The sequence below is a fragment of the Psammomys obesus genome, unplaced genomic scaffold (genome assembly GCF_907164565.1).
Source record: "Psammomys obesus unplaced genomic scaffold, mPsaObe1.curated_primary_1811, whole genome shotgun sequence".
Taxonomy (NCBI): domain Eukaryota; kingdom Metazoa; phylum Chordata; class Mammalia; order Rodentia; family Muridae; genus Psammomys; species Psammomys obesus.
This window is the reverse complement of record NW_026593895.1, coordinates 1,051,574-1,076,333: the sequence shown is the minus strand read 5'-3', so window position 1 is coordinate 1,076,333 and position 24,760 is coordinate 1,051,574. Positions and strand designations below refer to the sequence as shown.

General features: G+C 45.0%; 2 protein-coding genes across 2 annotated transcripts in view; one reads left to right on the top strand and one right to left on the bottom strand.

The window, feature by feature from the left end:
- Eefsec (eukaryotic elongation factor, selenocysteine-tRNA specific) overlaps window positions 1–24,760 on the top strand; it is a 195,084-nt gene that overhangs the window by 4,814 nt on the left and 165,510 nt on the right. The window lies entirely within an intron of this gene.
- On the bottom strand, window positions 22,252–22,749 carry LOC129684322 (dynein light chain 1, cytoplasmic-like). The gene has a single exon (XM_055617442.1). The coding sequence runs from the start codon at window positions 22,747–22,749 to the stop codon at window positions 22,480–22,482; it is 270 nt and encodes an 89-aa protein (XP_055473417.1). The 3' UTR covers window positions 22,252–22,479.

The following is a 24,760-nucleotide window of genomic DNA, read 5'->3' as shown; positions in this document are numbered from 1 at the left end:
GAAAGCCACTGGACTATGCTTTAGTTCTGCTCTCTGGCTCACCAAGAGGTTCAGACCCTTTGTGGATTATACAGTCCCCTGGAGGAGGCAATCGCGATAACTGAGTCCATGGTGGTAGCTCCAAAAGACAGTCTCTTAAGTTAAAGCCAGCTCTCTGCTTCTGTTCTCCGAGGTGAACACTCTAGAAGCAAGAATCCCTCCTTCATGCACATCGGACCTCCTCTTCCTTGTGGCTCTGATGGAGTACGGGGTGGTGCCCTGGGTCAGAGGTGATGAGTGCGTGTGTCAGCTATTTGGTGGCGTCCTTGTAGTTGGTGCATTAGTTTGTTGTGTCATTAACCCTCACAGCTGCCCTGCGGAGGAAAGGTGAACTTCACATTTTATAGATGAAAAGACAAAACAGAAGTGTACCTCAGAGAGAGCAGGGACACAGTTACTGCCAGCCAGGTTTGAACCCAGTCCATGTGTCTCCACAGCCCTTGTCTGGCTTTCTCAGTGGAAATGAAAAGTGTGCTGTCCACTGCACCCCCCGTGGTAGTGCTCCGGGTGATATTTTTCTCAAATCCATTTTCCAGTATAAATCTTTCAGGGTTGGAACTCAAAAAGATTAAACAATGTATGTTTTAAAGACTTGGGTTAGGGTGAGAGACTTAAGACTGGTCTTCAATCTCACTCCAGCAGGAAAGAAAAAATGCTGGTATCGTGGCTTGGCAATTTATAGTGTTCTGGTGGCTGCGAGGATTAACAGTGCATTGTCTCTGAGTCTTTTGTTCTGGTTGTTAATGAACAGCCTTTCTGCCACCACTGACTTGTCTCCAAGCCCTCTCATCTTGTACCCACTGTGTGAGTCCTGCATGGCCAGGGCCTTCTCTGGGCCACTCCCTCATAGGAATGGACAGAAGTTTGTATGTCTGACCCAGTCGCTGCACTTGGAATCTTGGGAGGTGGGTAGTTGTCTCTTACTTGTGAGATAGCTTTCTTTGTGTCTTTGCTTTTCTGACTTTCTGTGATCTTGGTGCCCAGGGGGTAAAAGTTTTTGGCTCTGTGATCTGCTTTTCCAGGCCCATCCCTTTAAGTTCCTCTGTATTCTGTTTGAGACCCTTCCTTTGGACTCATGAATGGAACAGAGTTCATGTGTGCAAAACAGTGTATGCCATCAGCCAGTTTCTCATGTCACCCTTTGTGCATTGACCTTGAGGCATGTACACCTAGGGTCAGAATACTGCTTGGTATAAGCAGAGGCAAGGCCTTGGACACAGGCCTTGACAGCCAGGGGACAAAGGGGTGTTATTCTAATGAAAAAAAAAAAAAAGATGAAAAAGTCGGTTTTTTTTTTTTTTTTTTTTTTGCTCTTGGTCTTTCTGTGAGAATGTGTGTAGGAACACATGTTGTTAAAGTATGGCATTTAGCTGGGTGGTAGAGGCGCACGCCTTTTATCCCAGAACTCAGGGAGGCAGAGGCAGGTGGATCTCTGTGAGTTCCAGGTTGTTCTACAGAGTACGTTCCAGGACAGCCACGGCTGTATATATATATGGCACTTACATTCTTTCTCTGCAACATTGAAGCTTATTTAAAACTATGCTAGAAGGGGAAGTGCTTCCTTCAACTCAGAAGCTTTGGCCTTAGGCATCTGCTGGGCCTTTCTTCCCTGTTCTCTGTGTCTATGTCTATTATTTTCAGCACACACACACCTGGAAGATTCTGCTGTCTGGTACGGCTTATGTGATGTCCTCTACTATCATGGGATAGTTGCTTGCTTTCCTTTGCTTCAAAGGTTCTCTCTGGTCAGTAGGAAGTCTGCCTCACTGCAGTGCGCTGCTATAGAAGTACAAGCGCTTCTGTTGTGCCTGGCGCCTTATCACTCTCTGACCCCACTTGATCTCCTTCCAAGCTGCAGTGCCTTTAGCTGTCTCCGGGAGACTCAAGTTGAGCTCCTCTGCACCATTTTCTCTTGGAGCTGGACAGCGGGTGACTTTGCTTTGGTTGGGGTGACAGTGTGGGAGCGGCACAACATCAGACACAGTCTTGAGTTTAAATTAATGCAGAATATTTGAGCAGGAACCAACAGGAAAGAAAAATGGAAGCAGGTAGTCATATTTCATTCCGTTGGGGTACATTTTTCTTCTCATGGGGCTTGCCCTTGAGAACAAAACATATCAAATGTTAAATCAAAGAATATTTTTGTAGTCATGCTAGGAATAGAAAATAATGCAAAGACTTTGCCTTCTTGAGGCAAATATTTCGCTGGAAGGTTATAATCAAAGTCAGAAGGAAATTGTAGCCACAGCTTTGGTAAAGCTGTGATCACTTAAAATTAATTGCTTTTAAGCTTTTTGCTGAACGTCTCCTGTCTGCATCTGTGTGTCTCTGGGTTTTCCTTCAGAACCACTTCATTCAGGCTGGGGTAAGATTTAAGCAGGCAGGCAGCTCAGAAGATAACCTCTAAATGAAACTCCAGAACCTGGCCCTTCTTGGTCATTCTTTTGTTCAGTGGAGCCTCGGCCAGGCTGGGACTGAGCCTTCCGTGATTCTCTGTTCCCTTTGCAATAACGGCTTTGGTAGCATGTAGAAGGTGATGCTGTCTGTAGCTCTGGCCTTCACCTACCTTATAGCTCCAGTCCCAGGGAGGGTGGCATTTCTGAGGTAGCCTCGTGATGGGGTTGGGAACCAGTCTGAACTTAGCAACACATTGTCTTCTGCTGTTGGAAGGACCATACTGCTGGAAGCACCGTGGGGTGGGGATGATGCCAGTGTCTTCTATAGTTCTACTTGGCCTGCCTCACAGAAAGTACATGCTAGTTTTTAAAAGCAGTTTAGTCCAGACACTGTGCAGTTCAGCATGTTCAGTATTTTCCCACGTGTCTACGGAGTTGTGTGGTTATCCTCTACAAAGAGGCGCTGTGCTTGCTCACAGTCGGCCCTGCAAACCTGGGCAGCAGCCAGCATCCTTCACAGCTCTGTAGAGTTTAGACTCTGACAGAAATGGAATTGTTTTGTGCCTGACTTATGCTTGGGATATGCTTTGTAGTTGTTTTGAGAAAGGGTCTCACTGGGTAGCTCATGCTGGCCTTGAACTTGCATTGCTCCTGCTTCTGCCTCCCAGGGGCTGGCATTATGGCATTCTCAGTTTAGAGCATGCTTTTTAAAGTTAATCCATACTGTAACATGTAACTATACTTTATCTTTTAAAAAATAAAATATTTCCAATTGTGATAAAATACTTGCTACCTTACTAAGCTATCCAGATTGCTTCTTTCTGTGCCATGCCTAGCCAGTGGAGACCCCTGTCCTAGGGACTTTTGGTAAGAGAGGGTCAGATGGTAATGTCTTGATGGTTTTATTTTTGTTTGTTTTCAAGACAGGTTCTCACTACATAGAACTATGTAGACCAGACTAGCCTCAAATTCACAGAGATCCACCTGACTCGGCCCCTGCCCCAAATGCTAGGATTAAAGGTGTAGACCACTACGCCCAGCTGTCATGGTGTTTTTATTCACTCACTGGTTCTACATGCACCTTTTGTGCAGTGTTGTTTTGAATGTGAAGTCAGATACAAACCATGTGTCTCTTCAAGGGTCTAGTAGTCAGGTGAGACAAGAGGGTGTGGGGTGGGCAGGTAAGATGCAGGGTTGTAAGAGTCTTGATCAGGAGAACCTGTGTTATATGATGTGTGAGTGTGTTGTGGAAAAAGCAGGAAGGACACACCCTGATGGGGACACAGGGCCAGGCTCAGACATATGACCTGGAGATTTCCAGTCACAATGGCTACAGGGAATAGTCTCAGGAAAGTCCAGGGGCGGAGCTTGTGGGGAAGTGTGAGGGGGTAAGGTACTAGGCCAGTCCAGAGAGGCTTCTGGGAGGAGGGGCTATCTTGTTGGAACTTTGTAGGATGATTGGGAGCTTACTGGTGAAGAAGATGGGGGACATTTCAGCTAGAGGACCCAGCATACAGATAGATAAGGCAAGACCAGAGAATGGAGTTCATGAAAGAGGAAGCAAGTAACAGGCCCAGTGGCTAGAGGCAGGGAGGATAGAGCTCAGAAGCTGGGTGTACTTGTGGGAGGGAGTTTGTTTTAATAGTGGTTTCCACTAGCTCCCTTGGAGTCTTAAAAACAGGCCCAGAACAAGTGGCATTAGGGCCAGGTATTCTGAATGTACCCTTCCAAGAACAAGCAGGCTGCAGGACCTAGAGCTCTGGCATGCTGGTAGGGAATACCAGGCAAGGCTAAAGAGCTTCTGCCTCTCAGGAGAGGGTAAGTATAGGTTTGAAGGGCACACATTACCTTTTAGACCCCATTCAAGACCCCCACTGTATTCTTAATGCCTGTGTCAGGGTGGCTCTGGTGGTAAGAAGCTTGTTGTAGGTCTCAGCTGCTAAGTGCTGCCCCAAACTTTCCCCAGCCTGGTTCCTCACATGCCTTTGCCCAGGATTGCAGTCATGCGTCAGTCCATGTCCTCAAATTTGACAAATTTTACCTCAGTACAGGTGACAGTGCACACTGGATGGACTGAGAAATGATGGGATCTGCATCCCTGCTGTAGATCAGGGTTGGTGCTGTCCCCTATGTGTGGTTAGGTGCTAAGGGCCTCCATATCAGGAGAAAGCCATAGCTCCTGAAGAGCAGATGGTTGGTCAAGAGCACTGGTCTCTCGCCAGCCTCCCCTGCACTGTTCACCATTCTTCTCTGTACTGTTTGAGTTTTGCTTCTTGTTAATTGGGTCTTTCATTTTCTTGTGCTATGCAGTTAGGCCCCTGCTGCTTTGAAGTGGCCTCACTGAGTAGGAGGGAGGACTTAGTTAATGTGGATGCTCCTCTTGGCAGGAGAAAAAACAACTTTGCTGTTGAGAGACGTTGACTTTTTCTCTTTTGCTGTCACAGTATTATAATGATGCTCTCTTGTCTTGAGGCCTTCAGGAGGACTGAAATGATTTCCTTTGTCTCTAACCTACTTCCTGAGGATATTTATTTGGTGGCACACACAGGTGCTACTTAAAGATAAACTTGACTTTTTTGCTTTTAAAATCAGTACTGGAAATGCACTAATGTTGCTCTGCTTGGTTGAAGGACCTGCCTGACCTGGTCCTTTGCAAGAGGTTTAAAGCCCAGAGGTCTATGGCTGTTGCCCTTGGCTATCTGACCTTGATATTAGAGCTAAAACTGCTCACCTGCACTGTATTTCACACTTGAAGACTCCACTGTGGTCATTTCCAGATGAGTCCTTTTCCTCGGTTCTTTTGACACAGGCACCAGAGACTCAGTATGTGTGTAGTTAGGTATTTTCTGTTCTAGGAAGATGGCTTAGGACAAGTTTAGGGATGGTCTGCAGAGCTTAGCTCTGGAGGAGGAGGACTGACCTAAGAAAGAAGGCCCTGTTTCTTTAACACTTCTGCCTGACACCTAGAGACTAGAAAACCATGATTGGCAGGGATTAGAGTCCAGCTAGGCATGGTGTTCCCTATTGCCAGTGCCCTTTTACTGCATAGTCTGACCACCTGTTGTGAAGGACAGCCACATTTCCAACAGGATTTCTTGTTGGATATTGTTGAGAGCTTACCAGCAAAGAAGATAGGGGACATTTCAGCTAGAGGACCCAGCATCCACAGACAGACAAAGCAGGGCCAGAGCATGGAGTTCACGAAAGAGGAAGCCAGTAACAGGCTCAGATAGTAATGTTCTGATTGTGTAGCCCAGAAGAGTGGCTATGAGCCTTGGGTAGTTTTGAGCATTTGCATCGAGGTTAGTGCTGCTGAGGCATGGGAAAACAGGTTTTAACTCAGTGCAGCTGATAGTGCAGCACTGGATGGACTGAGAAATGGTATGTTCTACATCCCTACAGGAGACAAGGATTGGTGCTGTTCCCTATGTGTGTATTGGTGCAAGGGGCTGGCGTCTTCTTGGGAAGGAGCTTGTGGGTCCCTGTCTTCCCTGGTATTCCCGATTTGCTCTTTACTTGGTCTGCATACCTGCCAAGCACCCCCTTGACCTGCTTGCCTTCCTAGTGCCCTGTGGCCTGTGAAATGACCCTGTCTTCCCTCCTCATTCTCACAGGAATCACTTGCTGGCCTTGTTCCTTCAGCAGTTCCATCAGTGCAACTGTTGCTTTCGGACCTAGCTCCAGACTGGCTGAGCTCAGTCAGTCAGCTCCCTTTATGTATCTTCCAGTCTGCAGCCAGGAACTCTTCCTAGACAACTTCCATATCTCCCTGCTTACATCTTCAGTTGCTCTCTGGTGGCAGAAAGCCCAAGCCCCTCATCATGACTGATGGGGTCCTTCCTGATTTGTGTTTTCTCCCTCTGGGACTGCATTGATGCTGTCTGGAAACTTCTGCACAGATAGAACTTGCTCTCTCAGGCTGTGCCTTCTAATGACAAGCGCTTTCCTAGGGAGCCTCCTTGTCCCCCTCCCAGGCTTGACTAGCTAACTTCATTGATGGCTTGTTTCTTCCATCTCACTCATTTGTACTTACTGGGTGAGCCGTTTGAAGGCTGGGGCCTGCTATCATTTAACTTGGTCTCTAAGGGGATAGGATGGGACCTGGCCCGGTGAATAACTGACACATGTATGTAGGCACTCAGGAGTTACTGAATGAATGGTGGACGGATGGATGGATGAAGAAGGGGTCATTTCCTACTGCCTGCACCAAGCAGCCCTACTCCTGTGGTGCTTTAAGGGACTGACCAGAGTTCAACAGTGGAGGAAGCCTGCCTTGAGGTTAGACAAGTTAATCTTTCAATGGAAATTCAATCCTCACTTTTCATTTTCAGGCCACTTTGCGTAGCAAAGTAGTTTAACTCATAGCAGATTTCTGCCATGCTGATGGTTAATTTCACGGCCCACAGAGGGTCAGCACACTAATGCCGAGAACACGGCGACCTCGGTGTGGCTCGCCGCACACAGTGAGGGCCCAGCAGCCCTGTTTTTTTTAGAGCAGCAATATTCAAACATCCTTTAGCAGGCTGATTTTGAATTAACAGGGCTGACCCTTTCAAGAGCATTTTTAAAGGCTATAGTATAGATCCCTCCCAGGCTGTGTATTTTCCTTTCTCCATGCAGTTCAAAAGGGCTGCGTCATCTCACAGGGTTTTGCCGGCAATCTTCAGCTTGACCCTGGTTGTTTAAATCTGCAGGAGGAAATTTGAACAAACTTGTACGTTGGTAATTCTTCTGCCTTCATGAACCTTTAACCTTAAGGTTTCTTTCGGAGCCACTGGCTGCATTGTCACCCGCTGCCCCTGCCGAGGCTTTCAAAGGGCATTGTCTGGTGCGTCTGTTTTCACTTTGCTACTGGCGTTCTTTTGAGGAAGGGTATTAATTTAGACCTGATTCTGAGGCAGGAGGGGAACTTTAAAACTTGCCCCAGAGCTCAGGGATGGGGAAATGAGCATAATGCAAGCCCATGGCTGATGCTGGTGAAGGAGAGAGGCCTCTAGCTATCCAGTGGGCAACCTCAGCTCTACCATGTCCTGTCTGATACCACGGCCAAGGAGGTGATTGGCTCTGATAGGCAAGCCTGTTGAATGTGAAATCCTGGAGTGCCAAGTTTTTAGGGACTTGGGAAGACAGGGGTGAATATGGGATTCCACTGATGAGTATAAAATGACCACATACTAATGAATTTCCTGGGGTCAGCAAGAAGACCCCTCACATCTGGGAGAACTCTGGTGCTGCTGGGCCCTGTCACTGTTCAAGATTTCCTGATGCTTGTTCCAGCCTGCCTTTCCCTCCACCAGCTTGCCTGTTCACCCTTCACTCCTCATTTGTTTTCTCTCACCGTGACCATGATGGTACCAGCACAGGTCCTTGTGGGCTTTGGTGCTGGTTTCATGGATGTATGGTGATTGAGACTGGATCTTGCTTGTTGTGTGCTACCCTTTGAAGCAGGCTTGGGGGCTGCTGAAACTCCTTATTTGGCTTCTGTCTTGTTTGATGACAGAAAAAGAGGTCCATCATATTAATCAAGTTCATTCAGTAGTCCTTGAGAGACCTGCATGCTAGCCAGGTAGAAGTTGCCCTAACTTTCCAGACAGGTGGGAGGCAGGTATTAACAAATAAACAAAACCAAGAAGAATTGTGAGTTGTAGACAGTACTGCGGACAGTACAGGACTATTAGCTTTGGGTATCTCCTTGAGACCTGTCTGAAGCGGTGGGGTCGAAAGTACAATCTGGAGAAGATAGGAGCCTGCCACTGGTGAATTCAGGAAAGGTGCAACATGCCAGAGGAGCAGCACCTACAAGGGCTCTGAGGGGCAGCTTAGGTTGGTCTGTAAGGGGGAGAATGGGTGGCAGGAAGTCACAGGTATCTTTAGGCAGATATGCACACTTGGGCTCTGTGAGTCCTGGGTTGGCTGGAGGATAAGCGATGGGATGTTGTGATTCTTAGACACAGAGACATTCACGCTAGTCCTCTGGAGGTGTGTGGCCATACCAGGTTTTGTGTTTTTTTTTTTTTTTCTCCTGGCTTTTCTGTGTCCTTAGTCCTGTCACTTTCTGTTACCAGGCCTCAGATTCATGTGGGTGTTGTCTACCCTTTCCTTAAATTCTTTATGTTGTTTATGTTGCAGTCTTGGAGAATTGACTCTAGGGCCTCATGTGTATTAGGTGAACACTATACTACTCTTTCCTGTAGAGCAATGGGCTGAGGTGGAAATAGGGCTGGCAGGCAGTTCTGGCATGGCAGCAGTTAGTCAGTGTCTCTGTTTTGTAGTGTAACCAGTAGACACTGGCACACAGCATCTCTGGCTCCAGCCACAGAGTGGGAAGAAAGCATTCCTGAGTGGACAGCAGCAATGTCAAGTAAGGCATCCAGTCACAGAGCCAGTGAGCAGATAGAACCTGGCCTCACTCTTTTCTTTGCTTGTCTTCTTACTCATTCTGCCCTTGATGTCACCCCAACCCCTCCTGCAGGGCGTCCTGGGCAGAAGGTAATACACACAATCAGGATGGGACAGATTTTGTCTTTTCAGGAGAACTGAGGTTGCTATGGTTTGGCTCTCAGCTGTGCAGAAGAGTAGGTGCTGAAATTCTGATGATTTATTGTTTAAAACTGATTTCAGAGAACCCAGCCCCTTCCCCTGAGCTTGCTGCTGAGCAGGTGTTGCTGGTCTTAGACCCATGTGGTGGGTCTTCTACCTTTTTCTTAGGTTCTTTCGTGTTGTTTTTGTTGCAGTATTGGATTGAACAAACTCCCTGCCACTGAGCCACACCCCTAGTTCTTTTTCTTTTATATTTTTGGTTGTGAGCCTAGCCTTTAATGGCTGAGCCATCTCTCCAAGCCCTCCTTTTCTCAAAACAAGGGAATATTAACTGATATCCTTAGAGCTCTCTAGAGATGCCAGCTTAGTCTTATGTCTCCAGGAAGTGATTGTGTCTGTACTTAGTGGGAGCCACTAGAACAACAGAAACCTGAGGGTCTTCTGTTCCCCTTTTCTCCTTTGGAACCAAGTGGGGCTTTTTTCCCCCATGCAGATTTCTTAGATAAATGGAAGTGCTACTTACTCATTATTGTAAGTTCATCAATCATTTCTAACAGTTTTTTAAAGTACATAATAAAAGTTCCCATGACAACCAATAGCTTTTTGAGGAGTGTTTTCTAGGAGCCATAAGAGTCCATTGCATTCAGTCTGATTTCCAGCTGAGTCTTCCCTCTTCTTATCTCAAAATCTGCCTCAGAAGGCAATCTGGGGACACGAAGCAAACACTCTGGCAACAGATGTGTGTCATCTTCTTCCTGACAAGTCACCAGGCTGGAGACCCAGCTCTACTCCAAAGCCATCCACTGGGTGTGGGCAGATATCCCTGTGCTGATTGGAGCTGTTTGATGCACAAGAGGGCAGTGTTTGCTTGCAGTCTCAGACAGGCGATCTTGTGCAGGTTCACAGGTCAGCATAGTTAGAATGACCTCAGATGTGTTCAAGACAAAATAAACTGTAAGCCATTCATGATGAGTTCTCATATATGCCTTTAAATACATGACCCTTTCAAAACCTTGCTGCTTGTTAGCCTTCTTTTCCCTAAAAAAGAAAAATATTGTTTCTTTCAATGTTTATTTTTAATTTTTTTTAATCAATGAAAATATGGTTTGCAAGTCTTGTAGGACAGTGGCAGAGGTTACATGGTGTTGCAGAAGCAAAACAACGGCTTTCTAATTAAAAACCAGATGGGCAGATTTTTGTTTGGAGCAAGGGGTCAAATGTATTCCCCCCCTCACATCAATGTAAAGATTATCTGCCTTAACTTTTAAAGTGTTTGAAGGTGTAGATGTCAGCCATCCACCCTTTATTCTTTTATACTCCCTTTTTTTTTTTTTTCCCCTGCAAGGTGGCTTCCCTGCATCCTGGTGTTCCCTGAGATTGGCCATGTCCCCTTTTTATACAGGTTTGCCCACTTTCAGTTCTTCCGTGGTACTCTGCAGAAACTTTAGGCCAGAAGGACACACACTGGATGGAGCTTTTGCCCCTACCAGATCTCAGCTGCTACAGAACTGAGAGCCCCACCTCCTTCTATCAGTACCTCCTGATCTCAGGTGTTTCTAGGATGTTGGTGTCCAATAGAGTGGGCCAGGCCCCACTCACGGATGACATGCTACAGGTGACAGAGCAGCATGAGGAAACAAAGGGAGACTAGGCATAGGAACGGCCATAGCTTGTCTTGGCATCCCCATGGGAACCATCTGCCTTTTTTGAGGTGCCTGTGCATCCCAGATGAAGGCAGTTCTTGCATCAAGAGCATGTCCATAAAGCTCACGCACAGAGCAGAGGCCCTGACCGGTGTGAGTGTCGGGAGTAGTAAGGGCTGTTGAGGATAGAGACAAGGACCTGATTCCTGACTGGAGACAAGCCAGTTCTCTCCATATTGCTCATTTACTTGATGCCTTGAGCATGTCTGCTGGTTCTAAGTTATATTGCGGCAAAGCACAGTGAGTCCCACATGCAAAGGGCTGCCCACCACTTCAGTCTCCTGATAGCCATTAAGGAGACAGGCAATTCCAGCCTGGGCCCTGTATGAACTCAGATGTCTTCTTCTAGTCTTTTGTAATCATATCTTCCAATGAATATGTTTGTAAAATAGGTGCCACGTTAGCGGTGGGGTAGGTATGGCATCCCGTGTGTCTTTAATTGATCCATGACTCTTAATTTAAATGTGAATGTGAAAGCACTGAGTGTAGTGTTAATGGGTGGCCTCCTCACTAGTTTTTCTTTGACCTACCTGACTTGTGCATGGATCTGGGTCTGAAAGAAAAATTTTGTTACATCAGGTTTGTAAAAGGGGCTCATCAAACATTTTTCCTGGAACAGAATTTTTGAAAAATTCTTGAGCCCTCAGTATCTAAAGGAGCCTCATTTATAAGGGGTAAGAAGTTGTTTCTGTGTGGCTCTGGGTGGTTTTGTCCTTTCACTCCCGTAGTAGGGCTGGTAATCAGGACTGGGACCCATGATTGGTGTAGTAATTTCCAGTTAGTTCTTGAATGCTATGTGTTTTTTTCGGTCATTGTCAGCTGATAGTGGAGCAAAAATGAACTCAACCCTGCAACAAACAATATGTGGGCATACCAGGGAGACGTGGTGACAGAGATAAGATGTGCCTGTGAGAAAATGATCTGGGTGCTGTCCTGTCTGGGATGTAGATGGACTTGGTCTGAAGAGGAGTTCTCTCCACAGGCATCGCTGTGCTCCTCTTGTATGTCTTGGTCAGCAAGAAGATTGTGCAATTTTGAGGCAGTTTTCAGTTTCCTGTTAGATCTTGAGGTCAGTTAATGTTCTGTGTTTGACTCACTCTATAAGCTTTGTATGTTGTGCCTAAAGCACTGAGACCTGTTGGGAATCAGGGAAGGCAGGTCTACTTCCGGATCTTCACAGGGAGCAAAGAGGTGTGTGTGTGCAGTAGGCCTACGCATGAAGTCCAAAGACCAAAGATGGAAATGTTGGACAAGCCATCCTGTGACCACGGAAAAGAGTTTTTCTGCAAAGTGCTTTCTTTACCAGATCAGGAGACATACCCTAGGTGTGTGTGAGAGTTAGCAGTAGCAACTGGGATGCCAGTAAATGGACACCGCGGTCCTCATCCCCGTCCCTGAGGCCTGGAGCCTTGCAGGGTTTAGCACCAGAATATAGCTACCTTTAGGGTTCCTGGGCCAGTCAAACATCCTTTCCCTCAGCACTGCTGGCATCAGGAGAGAGCACTGACATGCAAGAGCAATGCTTCAGAGAAAGAAATGAATTTTTTTTTTTAAGTGAAGAAGAGGAAGGGAAAATATATTCCCTGCTTTCCTTGGTTGTTGAGCAGGATGAAGGACAAAGCTCGTCATTCCTGCCTGGTGTTTTCATTGGGATCCTTTCTTTTTCTTTCTCCTCTCCTCTCCTTTTCTTCTCTTCTTTTTTCCTCTTTCCTTTTTTTTTCTCCTTTTCTTCTCCTTCCCTCCTCTTCTCTCTCTCTCAGTCTCCTGGATCTCCCCTGCTTACCCCCTTTCCTTTCTCTTTTCCTGCTGGCCCTATAGAGACCTTACTTTTGTCTAAGCTACTCCCTGGGGAACTCGGTATCATGTTCTGGAGATATCCTGATGCTGGGGTTGTTTTGTTTTGTGTGGTCTTGGTCTCCTCTCCAGCATGTATGGTGGATTTCAAGGGCCATTTCACAGATGCCCGCCCTGTGCTGGCTTGTACAGAGTTCTGCTTGTTGCTTTTCAAGTGTGCTCTTACACTTCCTGTGGATTAGCCAGGGCGGTGGATGGTTACAGGGTGATAGCAGAGTCAGTGAGCTTTGGGGGAGGCTGGGTGTGGATGGGCTATACCTCTGGGTAAAGCAGGCCTGAGGTTCTGGGCCAGGTGGAGGCTCTCTGGAAGAACTGATTCAAAGTTGCTTGCCATTTAATGAGTCCCAGGTATATGAGCTCTGCCAGCCCTACACATGCAGGCTCTGGAAAGCCTGAAGGAAAAGACATGGTCGCATTTGGAGGAACGCCTTCTGCAGAGGGAAGCTTGCCAGGTCTTTCTTCTCTCAAAAGGAGGGAGGGAAACTATATCATTTGGGAGCTCCTGATGGACACACAGTTCAGCCTTGGCACTGGCCCAGCTGTGTGCCCTGCCCTGCTCTGACTGGGGGTTGGGGCACCTTACTGTACTTATCTTCAAAATGGGAGAATAGGAGGCTGTCAGCCTCAGTTTTCTTATCTTCAAAATGGAAGAATAGGAGAGAGAGAGAGTGAGAGGAAGAGGAAGAGAAGAATCCCACTAGTGAAGCGCTATACACAGTGTTTGTCTAACTCAGTAAGTTTATAACAGATATAATTTAGTTTTTAAATCCTTATCAGAATGTACTATAAAAATAAATCTTTGAGAAAAGCTCCCTGCCCTTTTAGTGGGAAGACATGCTAGATGAGCAGTGTTTGATGCCATGTGTAAGATACAGGTTTGTCTGTGCTTGAGACTAAATTAACACATTTGAAGTCACGAATGTGGTTGGAGTTTAGGAAAGGAAGGCCATGGTGGCAGGCACCTTTACCTGCTGAGCCATTTCCTTGCCTCCTCTGTCTTTTTAAGGCTCAGTCTCACCACAGCTGCTCAGAAAACGCACATGGACTGTTGGTGTGTGAAAAACCAGTGTGTTTGGTCTTTGGAGAGGCCAGTCTGCAGGGATCTCAGGCCTGTGTTACTTTGAAGCCTGTAGGCACTGGTCATTGGAATGTGTGATGCAAGGAACATAACCTTTTTAAAAAATATTATGTGTGATATCAAAGAAGAGATTCCAACCACAAACAGAACAGCGCAGAGCAGCATAAAGGCAAATGGTGTAGTTGGCAGACTTGAGGCTGAGAGCTGGGGAAACAGAATTTGAGTCCTGGCTTCAGTGTTTGTTAGTTGTGCGATCTGAAGTTGATTCTAAATTTGTTGGACCTCAACTTCATGGTCTTCAAAATCAAGAAAGAACCATTTTGAAGATGAGAAGACCTATATCTTTGTATACAGTATGAGCGTAGTAAACATAATTGCAGCCCCTGCTGCTCTTTTCATTACTATGATAAGGCTTTCTAGCCTCCTGGGACTGCCCATTGCCAGCTATAAGTGTGGAAGCATTTCTCCAAAACCCTATAGGTTTTTTTTCCCCTGTAGTTTATATGAGTGCACTGAACCATGGGTCAATCTTGTAGACAGACTTACAAATGAATTTATATGAACAAATTTTGGGATTCTATTTTTCTCCTGATTTGCTATTTTAAAACCAGGTTTTTAGAAGCCCTTAATAGCTTAATATATAAGAGCTTAAAGTAGGCCAGTGTTTGTAAGTGTAGTGAGGGTGAGGGTTTCATAAAACTTTGGGATGTTTTTCTAAAAGAGTAGTTCAATTAGGGACTAGCCGCTCCTCCAGGTTGCTGTTGATTTGCGGGACATACTCATATCCAGATGCATCAAATATAAAAGATGAATTTTAAAGCTTTTAACTATCACAAAGCGTTCAACCTTTATGGGGGTTTTAAGGCCTTGATGACTTTCAGTTGCCCACATTTGCATGTCTGTGAAGATTTTTGAAAATGAGGATGGTAAGGAACGTTTTAGGGATGGCAGGAACTCCTATCAGTTCATCAGATTCTGAAGAACCTCCCACGCACTTTCCTCTTGCATCCTGTGGCTTGCTTAAACCCAGCAGAAAGTCAGCCTACATTCTTTACAATTAGAAAGGCGTATTTTTTTTTTTTTTTGTCAAATTTGTCTTAGAAGACAGGCTCATATATATATATATATATATATATATATATATATATATATATATATATATGCATGCATAGGTATATATATATATGCACACACATCTATAAAAAATAGGAAGATTGATTTTACAGAGTGATGTGGAAGAAAGGCAGGCAGAAGAGAGCTAGGCACACGTTTGAATTTGAGAGAGTGCAGCTGTGAATGGTCAGCAGCACAGACCGTGGGTAGCCTGCACATGCACACAGGAGAAACTGAGCAAGATGCAAGGCAGCCAGTGAAGCTGCTCCGAGTCAGTCATGTAATGCAGACTCATGACCTGGGACTTCCCCGTGAAGATTTTATTATGTCTGAGGCAGGGCTTTTTAATCACCTTAAAGCATTGCCTCTTTTGGGAGATTTAAAATAGTCAAGCCACCTTACTTCCCTATGGTGAAATGCTACTTGTCCTGAAAAAATTCCCAGCACGCAAAGTGAAACTGGAAGTTGTTGTAATAACCAGCCTGGACCCTGGTGCTGAGAACTGTAAGTTTGCCTCCCTAGCGGCCCCCACCAGCTTTCGAGTCCTAGAAGTTTAGCTCCTGCTTAGTGTGTTTAGCTCCAGACTTAGTGTATGATGAAGTTTCTGAATAAGTTTCTTTGTGGATCCAGAGAATGCATAAAAGATGAAATCCAAGGACAAAATGGCATGTGTCGATCAGTGGTTCAGAAATTCATGTTGAGTTTGTACAGCTCTAACAGAGTTCAGATGGACTTTCTTTTCCTGTGCTGTCAAATCTTGCTATTCTACGGCAGACACCAGGCTTCTCTGCTTGTGCTGGCATTGTTACTTGCCGGTCCCCATTGTTACTGTACATGTTGTTTTATCTTCGTGGTTCTGTTGTTACATGCTTTGGATATTTGGTTTGAAAAGAGTCACTTGTGATTAGCGTGGCATGCAGCTGAACGGGGAAGAAAAGCTGGGATTTTACATACATTTCTAGGCATTTTCATTGGAACACAGGCAAGTAAGATGCTTGTTTTTACATGCTAGACAGGGTGGGAATCACAGCTACAATTTTGAACTGTTCTTTTGAAATAAAAGTTGAACCAACACTGTTTCAGTTTCCGAAATGAGTGGGACCTGTGTCTGATGCATATTGTATTGAAGCTGCGTCTCCTCCCAAGGTGGACAAAACATGTTCTGTGTGCAGAAACGTGAGCTGCTGCCTGTATTGGGAGGAAGGGAAAGAGGAAGCTGTTTGTAAAACTACTTAAAATAAATTTGAGGGGTCAAACATAGAACACAGTCACAAAAGGGAAAGGAAAAAATGCCTTGGGTCAGTTGCACTGGAATAGCACAGGCATTCACACTGGTTAGAGGGCTGTGTGTTTCTTGCTAATAAGATACAATTGGAGTAGATAATATTTGAGTATCTATGGCTAGATCTCACTGCCTCTGTATCAGGGAAATTAACCTAAAGGACCATGTTTTAAAAGTTTGATTTGGGAGAACAGGATGTCATTTGGAAGAGAGATGGCAAGCTGTTTTCCTCCTTGTGGGAGCTTGCTCAGTCCCAGCCTTCTAAGTGGCACCTTGTGTCAGACTAGGCTATGGCTCAGGCAGAAAGCAGGCTTGCGTTAGCATTTTATTTAAAAGCGATCAGTACTTTTAAATTAAACATGCAAAGTTATCTTGGTGAGGCATTGAGGCTGCTGGGTTATCGAATTTGGCCCTCAGTTTAGCCAGTTCAGCAGGGATGGGGGTGGGATCTAAAGCAATTAATATGCAAGCATACTTGAGTCAGCAAGGTGGTAGGTTACTGTCTTATCAGGGCAGAGAGAATCTTTCTCAAGATTTACACCTTTTTCTTTTTTTTTTTTTTTTCAGGTAGATTAAAAACCTATTGTTTGAGATTCATATTTGAAGGTAGCCAACTCAGGGTGCCAGATTTTAGCCAACCAAGCAGGTGGAAGGGGAAATATCTTCCATGTGATGCTTGCATGATGCCCAACACTGAGAAGAACTGATGCTTTGGTTCTTTGTGATTTTCTCTCTTTGCTCACATTGTTTGGGCAGAAATTTTATTGCTGCTGAAAAGTACTCACTGAACTAGCTGACCAGAGCAGCTGTGGTGAGACTAAGCCTTAAAAAGACAAATTGGGGAGGCAAGGACATGGCTCATCAGGTAAAGGTGTCTGCCACCACACCCGAGTTCAATACCTAGGCTGCACATAGTGGCAGGAGAGAGCTAACTTTCTCAAATTGTCTTCCAACCTCTACATGTACACTATGGATGGCATGTGTGCAGACATATATGTACATATTGTATATGTACATATACATATACAATAAATAAGTAAATGCAATAAATATATAAAATGACAAATTTAAAAGGACTTGAATATGGGGTTGAGTTCATTGTGCCCTGTAAGGTCACTCCTACCCCCACCACCACACACACACACACACACACACACACAAACACACCTCTCCCACCTGCTTTACCCACATGATAATTCTTGAGGCATGCTGTGCATTTTTTCATCATACATGGTGGCTGTGCTGTAGTGTGGGCAGAGAGCCTGCTTCACACTGTTTCTTGCCCTTTACACTGGAAAGTAAGATTGTACGTATGCACAGCACTGTGGTGATGCCAAGTGCAAGATCCCAGATCCCGTACTAGTGCAGCCTGGGAAATGTTGCTTGACTCAAGCAGACAGAAACACTGGCCTCTGAAAAATCTTTGTGACTTCAAAATGAACAAATTAGAGTTCCTGGAATGGTGCAGCTCTTTGTTCTGTATGTTTGAGGGTAACCACAACAGAGGGCCAGATTTTATCCAGCAAAGCACCAGGAGGAAATAGGTGGACACTCTTCCCTTTTGGAGGTTTAGCTTGGATCATTGGCTTAAATTTGGGGATTTGGGGATTTTCGGGTGGCAGTTCCCTTTGGTAAGAGGCATGGAACTCTGGCTGCTTCAGGACATGGCTCTGGGATGCATGGCTGAATGACCTTGGCTTTTGGAAGGTGACATAGGGACTTAGTCTGGGCATGAGTGGGTGTGTGGCTGGCTCCCTGGAAAAGGGTCTCCAGGGTTTCCTGTGGGGCTATGCCTTTTCCATTTAATGCCACAGCCCTTCTACTTAAGATGAAGGATAAAATACTTGGGAGAATAGCTTTCATTGTTCCCATTCCCGAACCCTTTTCTGTATGTGGAGAGCTTTCTGAGTTTGTCTGTTTGTTTTCTGTCCTCCCATCTCGACCCACAGCCTGTGCCGACATTCTTCTGAGCAGATCACATGCTCCTGGCAAGCAGTGGGCATTCTGAACTCTTTTTGTGCTTCCAGCCATGGTTCTTAGTTCTCAAGGAAGACCTCCAGCTTCTATCCTTCCTGACTTAGGAGAGAACCAAACCAAAACAAGAAGCCTTGACATAAAATGGAAGTAAAACTTGGCAGCAGCCGGCACAGGCTACGATAAGGAGTTTTGAAGGCTCTCCTTTGAAGGGTCTTTCTTATTGGAGAGCCACTCACTGCTGCTCCACAGCTTGGGTAGGGGCAGGAAGAGGCCTCAGTACTCTTAGTCTGGGGTTTTCAAATTTAGAGATGTGCAAGGAATAAGGAAGAGAATGCAAGCAGCACAGGGGTGACTCATGCTTAAGGGCTTTCTTCCCTGAGCGAAGGTGTCCACGTTGCCCTGTGGACAGAAGCGGACCGCTGTAGCCATTGCTCTTTGTCTGTTAATGTCACCACAGACTTTAGGAGGACAAATGTGTTTCTATCTTGCACAAAAGAAGTAAAGGGGGCAATGGATGATAACTACCCCAAACTCAGTAGTAGGAGAGAGACCCATCCAAGATTTGTTTGTTTGTTTGTTCTTACCTGTTAGGTTTCCAGTTAGTTAATGTATGTAAATGTTAGACAGTTCAAGTGTACTAGCATGGATATAAAGAGAAGGTTCTGTCTTCTTGTCTTGGAGCCCTAGGTTCCTAATTTTCCCTTGCTAGGTATGTACGTTACATACATGGTTCTGGTGACTTTGAGGTGGTACACTTCAGTGGGCAGCAGCTACACTGTGCATCTCTATGATGGCACTGTCCTTCTGTAGCTGACCTGTGAGGTATCATTTGCTGCTTTTAGCAGTGCTGGTTACTTCTTTTGCACTGTTTTGTCCTCTTCTGCATACAGAGCCCCTGTGCAGACTCCACTGACTTTTCTTCTCAGAGAAGCCAAAGGGCTCCCACCATCCTGCTGCCAGCAGAGGCCCTGGCAACCTCTAGACAGCTGCTGAAGGAGGCTGGTCACTGCTCAGAAGCAGAGTCAGAGAGGAGGAGCAGGGGAAACAATTTCTCGATGAGTTGTCCAGACTAACCTTGGATAACCAGGGTCAAGCAGTCCTCTTGTCTCAGCCCCCTGACTGCAGGAACTGCAGATATGTGCCATGTGCTTGGATGCAATGTTCCCCCTCCTAGGGCCCTATAGTCTTGTTCTTTGTTGAAATCCCACTGATCTGGGCGTGAATTCCAGTTACATATATATCCTCTGTTTATATGTAACCATATATATGTGAGCTGAGCCATCTTGGGCAGATGATGCAACCTTCCTGAGCTTTCGGCTAAGCCTGAGTAAACAGGGTGTTCGGGTCTGCCTGTTGGGATTGGTAGAGGCAGGGTGATCATTCCTGCCAGTTTTCACTGCTGACCCATTCTTCTCATCTGATCCTCTGAACCTCTGATAGGTCAGACATAGTTCCTGCCTTCTAACTGGCATGTGACTTGAAATCTGTAAAGTGGGACCCCCACTCACCCCATCTGTGGGCTCCAAGTTGTCAGTACTAGAGGAGACTCTGCTTCTGTCAGTTCAGAGCTGACAGTGCAAGCCAATGGAGTCTCTGTCCCATAGGTCTGAAGCTTTGTCCTACATTTCCTCAGCAGAAAGGCTGGAGTGTTGCTTCTTGAGTTGAAGAGAAACCTGAACCGTGGCTGGGCTCCGTTGGAGGCCCTTTGCCTAGTGTGAGCAGAGCCTAGTTCCAGCCCCAACACCATGAGGGAAGGAAAGGAGAAAATGATAGATTACTGAGAGGAAGATCTTCATCTCTGCTGGGCAGAGTGCTATCTGTGTCACTCTAGCCCCTCACATGGCACACAGCAAACCCTCTACGTGCAATTACTGGATTTCTAAAATTATTATTCATTTGTCTTATCCATGCACTACTAGAGAGAACATGTTCATAGGGCAGCCTGGATAAAGTCACTTTGTACCCCTGTGTGAGAAGTAATTACGTGGAGCATTACCTTAAGTGAGGTTGATGGCAGGGCCTTCTGAGGCTTCTCCGTGCTGAGAGGCTATTGGAACATGCTGTGGGAGCAGTGGTGCACCCCAGCTGCATGCAGCTCCCAGTCACTTTTTTTCCTTAAGAAGTATGTTTTGTTGTTAAGATTTATTTCATTTTATGTGTGTAAGTATTTAGTTCTCATGTATGTATGTGCACCATGTGTATTCCTTGTGCCTGTAGAAGCTAGAAGAGGGCATTGGATTCCCTGGAACTGGAGTTAAGGATGGATATCAGTCATCATGTGGGAACTGGGAACTAAAGCTGGGTCCTCTGCAAGAGAAGCCAGTGCTCTCAATCACTCAACCATCTCCAGCTACTCTGGGCCTCTCTTAGTGTTCCCAGAGAGGTGCCAAATTGGGAGACATCACATGAGGTCTTCACACCTGTTTCTAATGTGTCCTTCAGAATAAAAAAAATGTGGTATAATATGAATAATAGAACCTCCTTTTTAACCATTTAAAATAAAAATGTTGTTATATGTGTGCATACATATGCATGCTTGTGCACAATGTGTATGAGCTTACTCGAGTGCTTGTGTATGTGTGTGTTTGTGTGTACATGAGCATCCGTGAATACACAAATGTATTATGGAGTGATTGTGAGGTCAGAGGACAATTTTGTGGAGTTGGTTCTCTCATCCTTACCTGAATTCTGGGAATGGAACTCAGGTCTGCTGGTTTTAAGGAAGTGCTTTTGCCCACTGAGCTGTCTTGCTGGCTTCTTTTTAATCATTTTTACATGCTCATTGATTTTCATAGTATTTTGTGACCATCACTGCCACCCATTATCCAGACTTTTCCATTTTCCAAGCTGCACTTAGCACTAACTTTCCATTTCCCCACTCCTAGCGTCTGGCACCAACTATTAGGTCCAACTTTGTATGGACCTAACTACGCAGGAACCTCACATGAGTGAAATCAGTGGTATTTTACTTTTGTGACTGGATTATTTTACTTAGCATAATGTCTTCAAGTTTATCCATATTGTAGCATGTGTCAGAACTTTTTCCTTATTAAAAACATAAGTACCTCTCAGGATATTTATTTATAACCAGCTCTGTAGGGTTTTTTTTTGGTCTTGTTTTGCTTTGATTAAATTATGTTTCCCATGTTATTGCCTGATCTTTGGAATGTTACTAGTCATGATGTAGTCTTCTGATCCTGTTTAAAATGAAGGGCAACATTATTTATAATAGTCAAGTGAAAATAATCCGAGTGTGTATCAACTGATGAATGCAGTTTTTAAAATGTGGTGTATCAGTAAAAAGGAATATTAGTCAGCTTTAAAAAGGAATAGGCCTGTGAATAGTCGGATACAATTTGTGTGTGTGTGTTTGAAAATGTTTTAAGTTATCCTGGATAGGACTGGTGGGTGTTATGGTAACTGTTTACTTTACGAGGAACTGCAAACCGGTTTTGGCTGCTGCACCATTTAGCATTCCTCTCAGCAGTATACATTGGCAGTCCCTTCATCCTGTTCATCTGTTGTGCTGGTCCTATCCCAATGTCTATTTTATTGTGGTTTTGATTTATATTTTCCCTGACGGCTAAGGACGAAGAACATCTTTTTGTGTGGCCATTAATATCATCTTATTTGCTTATCCAAGTTCTTTGCCTGCTTTTAAATTGAATTTTCTTTGTTTTACTGTGAAATTATAAGACTTTCTAATATATTCCAGATAGTTATTTAAGAGATGTGGGGGTTGGGAATATTTCCTTCTTCCTCTGTAAGATGTCCTCTTACACTATAAAACAAAAACAAAACAAATGAGCACTTTTGAAAAACAGACATTTAGCATTGTACATATTATGGGGTGCAGCATGCTGTTCCAGCATGGGTGTAAAGTGCTGATGGTATCCACATGACTGGCATGTCCATTGCCTCAAACATCTCCCCATCATTTGCACAGGTAACATTCAAGGACCTCTCTGCTCGGCTGTTGTCAACTACAGTTGTAGGAAGTTGGAACCTACTCTTACTTGTGGGTACGCTTTGAATCTTGTAGCTATTGTCTCTCTACCCTCAGTCCTCTTCTTAGCTTCTCAGAACCCTATTCTCCCTATAAGATCATTGCTGTAGTGTCCAGTGGCATCTCCCTTCTTATGCCAGACACACATGATCTTGTTTTTAATGGTTGAGTAATAGTTCTTTTTTCTTTTTTTCTTTCTTTTTTTTTTTTTTTTTTTACATCTCCAATAGATTTATTTTTAAAGGAATGGCCTAAGCGAGAGAAAAAAATGGGGTACAGAAGTATGGACTAGAAAATAAATACAAATATATGCTGTTTTACTAATTAGTTTATAACCACAAAGGTACAGAGGATGGTGCCCTGTACAAAACACAACAGATTCAAACGAGGTGTTCCTTTAGCAAGGCTGAAGATTCAGTCTCTGGTATTTGGATCTAGGATACAGTCCTTGTGTTTGGATGGGTCATTGGGTGTTTGGCACAGCTGTGCTTCTAACCGGATTTGAACAGAAGAATGACCACTTGACCCAGGTAGAAATAGATGAAGTGCTTGGTTTCATGTGTCACGTAACTACCGAAGTTCCGCCCCACGATGCAGTGCCAGGTGGGATTGTACTTCTTGTCAAATTCCTTCTTGATGTGGGCCGCAATGTCCTTTCCTGTGTTGTACTTCTCCAACGCTTGGGTAGCACACTCCACCGAGTCCTGTTGCATCTCTTCCGACATGTCTGCATTTTTGATCACCGCCTTCTGGTTGTACATGGTTACCATGGAGCAGGGGCCAGCCGGCTCCTGCGAGCTCCTAGGGAAGGTGCTGGTGCCGCTCAAGCAGCCGAGTAGAGCTGGTCGCTACCGAAGCCATGGCGCATCCAAGCCATAATATTTCTTTTTAAAAAGATTAACTAAAATTTTTAAAATTATGTGTATATGTGTGGGGTGGGTTTGTGCACATGAGGGCAGGTACCCACAGAGGCCAGAAGAGGATATTGGATTCCCTGGCACTAGGGTTACAGGTTTGTGTGTGCTGAGAATTGAACCCAGGTTCTCTGAGAAAGCCAGCAAGTGCTCTTAACTGTTAAACTATTTCTTCAGCTCATCATTTTCTTGATTCTGAAGCCAGGAGTTTAAAATTTTTGAACAAGTTCAGTTCGTTTTTCTTGCATTTGCTTTTGCTGTCGTATTTTAGAAAACCATTGCATGGTCCAAGGTAACACAGATTTACTAGGAGCTTAGTGGAAATTTATTGGGAATTTTATAGTTTTCTCTCTCTCTCTCTCTCTCTCTCTCTGTGTGTGTGTGTGTGTGTGTGTGTGTGTGTGTGTGTGTGTTTCTCTGTGTCTCTAGCTCTCTCTCTCCCCAAAGTCTTACTGTGTAGCATGGCTGGCCTGGCTATGTAGACTAGGCTAGCTAGCATCAATCTCATAGAGACCTGTTTGTCTCCTGAGATTAAGGTGTGCATGCCTTTGCCCAGTTTACTTTGAGCCCCTCCATGGAAGTCTTTGATCCATTTGAATTAGTTTTGTGTGGGGTAAGACAGAGGCCCCTGTTCTTTTGCCCATGAATTTTTGTCCCAGTACATTTGTTGCCACCTTTGCTGAAGGTCTGTTGTCCCTCAGTGTGAGTCTTTCTTTTTACTTCCCAATTCTTATTTTGTTTCTGACACAGGGTTTCTCAGTATTGCCCTGGCTATTCTGGAGCTTACTCTGTAGACCAGGCTGGCCTCAAACTCAGAGATCTACCTCCTTCAGCCTTCAAAGTACTGGGTTTAAAAGTGTGTGCCACTACTGGCTTGAATTGCTTCCTGTTTGCTTTTTTTTTTGGGGGGGGGTTGGGAGGATTGGTGAGACAGGGTTTCTCTGTGTACCTCTGGCTGTCCTGGAACTTGCTCTGTAGACCAGACTGGCCTCTGCTTCCCAAATGCTGGGGATTAATGGTGTGAGCCACCCAACTCTTACCCAAACCGCAGCCCTGTTTACTTTTGAAACAGGATTTTATATAGCTAAGGATGACCTTACATTTCTTATTCTCCTGCCTCAGGTACAAGGATTGTGGATTGTGTCACCATCCCTAGCTTTGATTGCCCTGTTGGGGTGGGGGTGGCAGAAAGATTTTTTTTTTTTTAATTTGTGTATATGTGTAAGTTGTCTTCTCTTTCAACCATGTGGGAACTTAGGAAGAGGAGATAGGAAGTTAGGTGTTCTAGAAATTTGCATGGTAGTAACAGTATGAAAGAGGATGAAGCTGTGCATCCCAAGTTTCTCCTGGCTTCTGAAGGCCCTGGGGGCCTTTTTTTAAAAATTTTAATTTTTATATTTTTTATATTATATTTTTAAAATATTTTAAAAAATATTTATTTACTATTTATTATGATTTATTCATTTTGTATCCCAGCTGTAGCCCCCCCCCATCTTTTCCTAATCCCACCCACCCTTCTCCTCCTATGCCTCTCCTCTAGTTCACTGATATCTATCTGACTCTAGCCTATCAGGTCTCATCAAGGCTGGCTGCATCATCTTCCTTTGTGGTCTGGAAAGGCTCCACCCACCAGGGAGAGATGATCAAAGAGCCAGCCACTGAGTTTATATCAGAGACAGCCCCTGATCCCCTTACCACAGGGGGCCTCTGAAAGACTCTACTCATCAGAGTATCGAAGGAGGTGCTGAAACTCATAGCCAAACTTTGGGCAGAGTGTAGGGAACCTTATGGAAGGAGGAGGAGATAGAAAGACCTGGAGGGGACAGGAGCTCCACAAGGAGACCAACAGAGCCAAAAC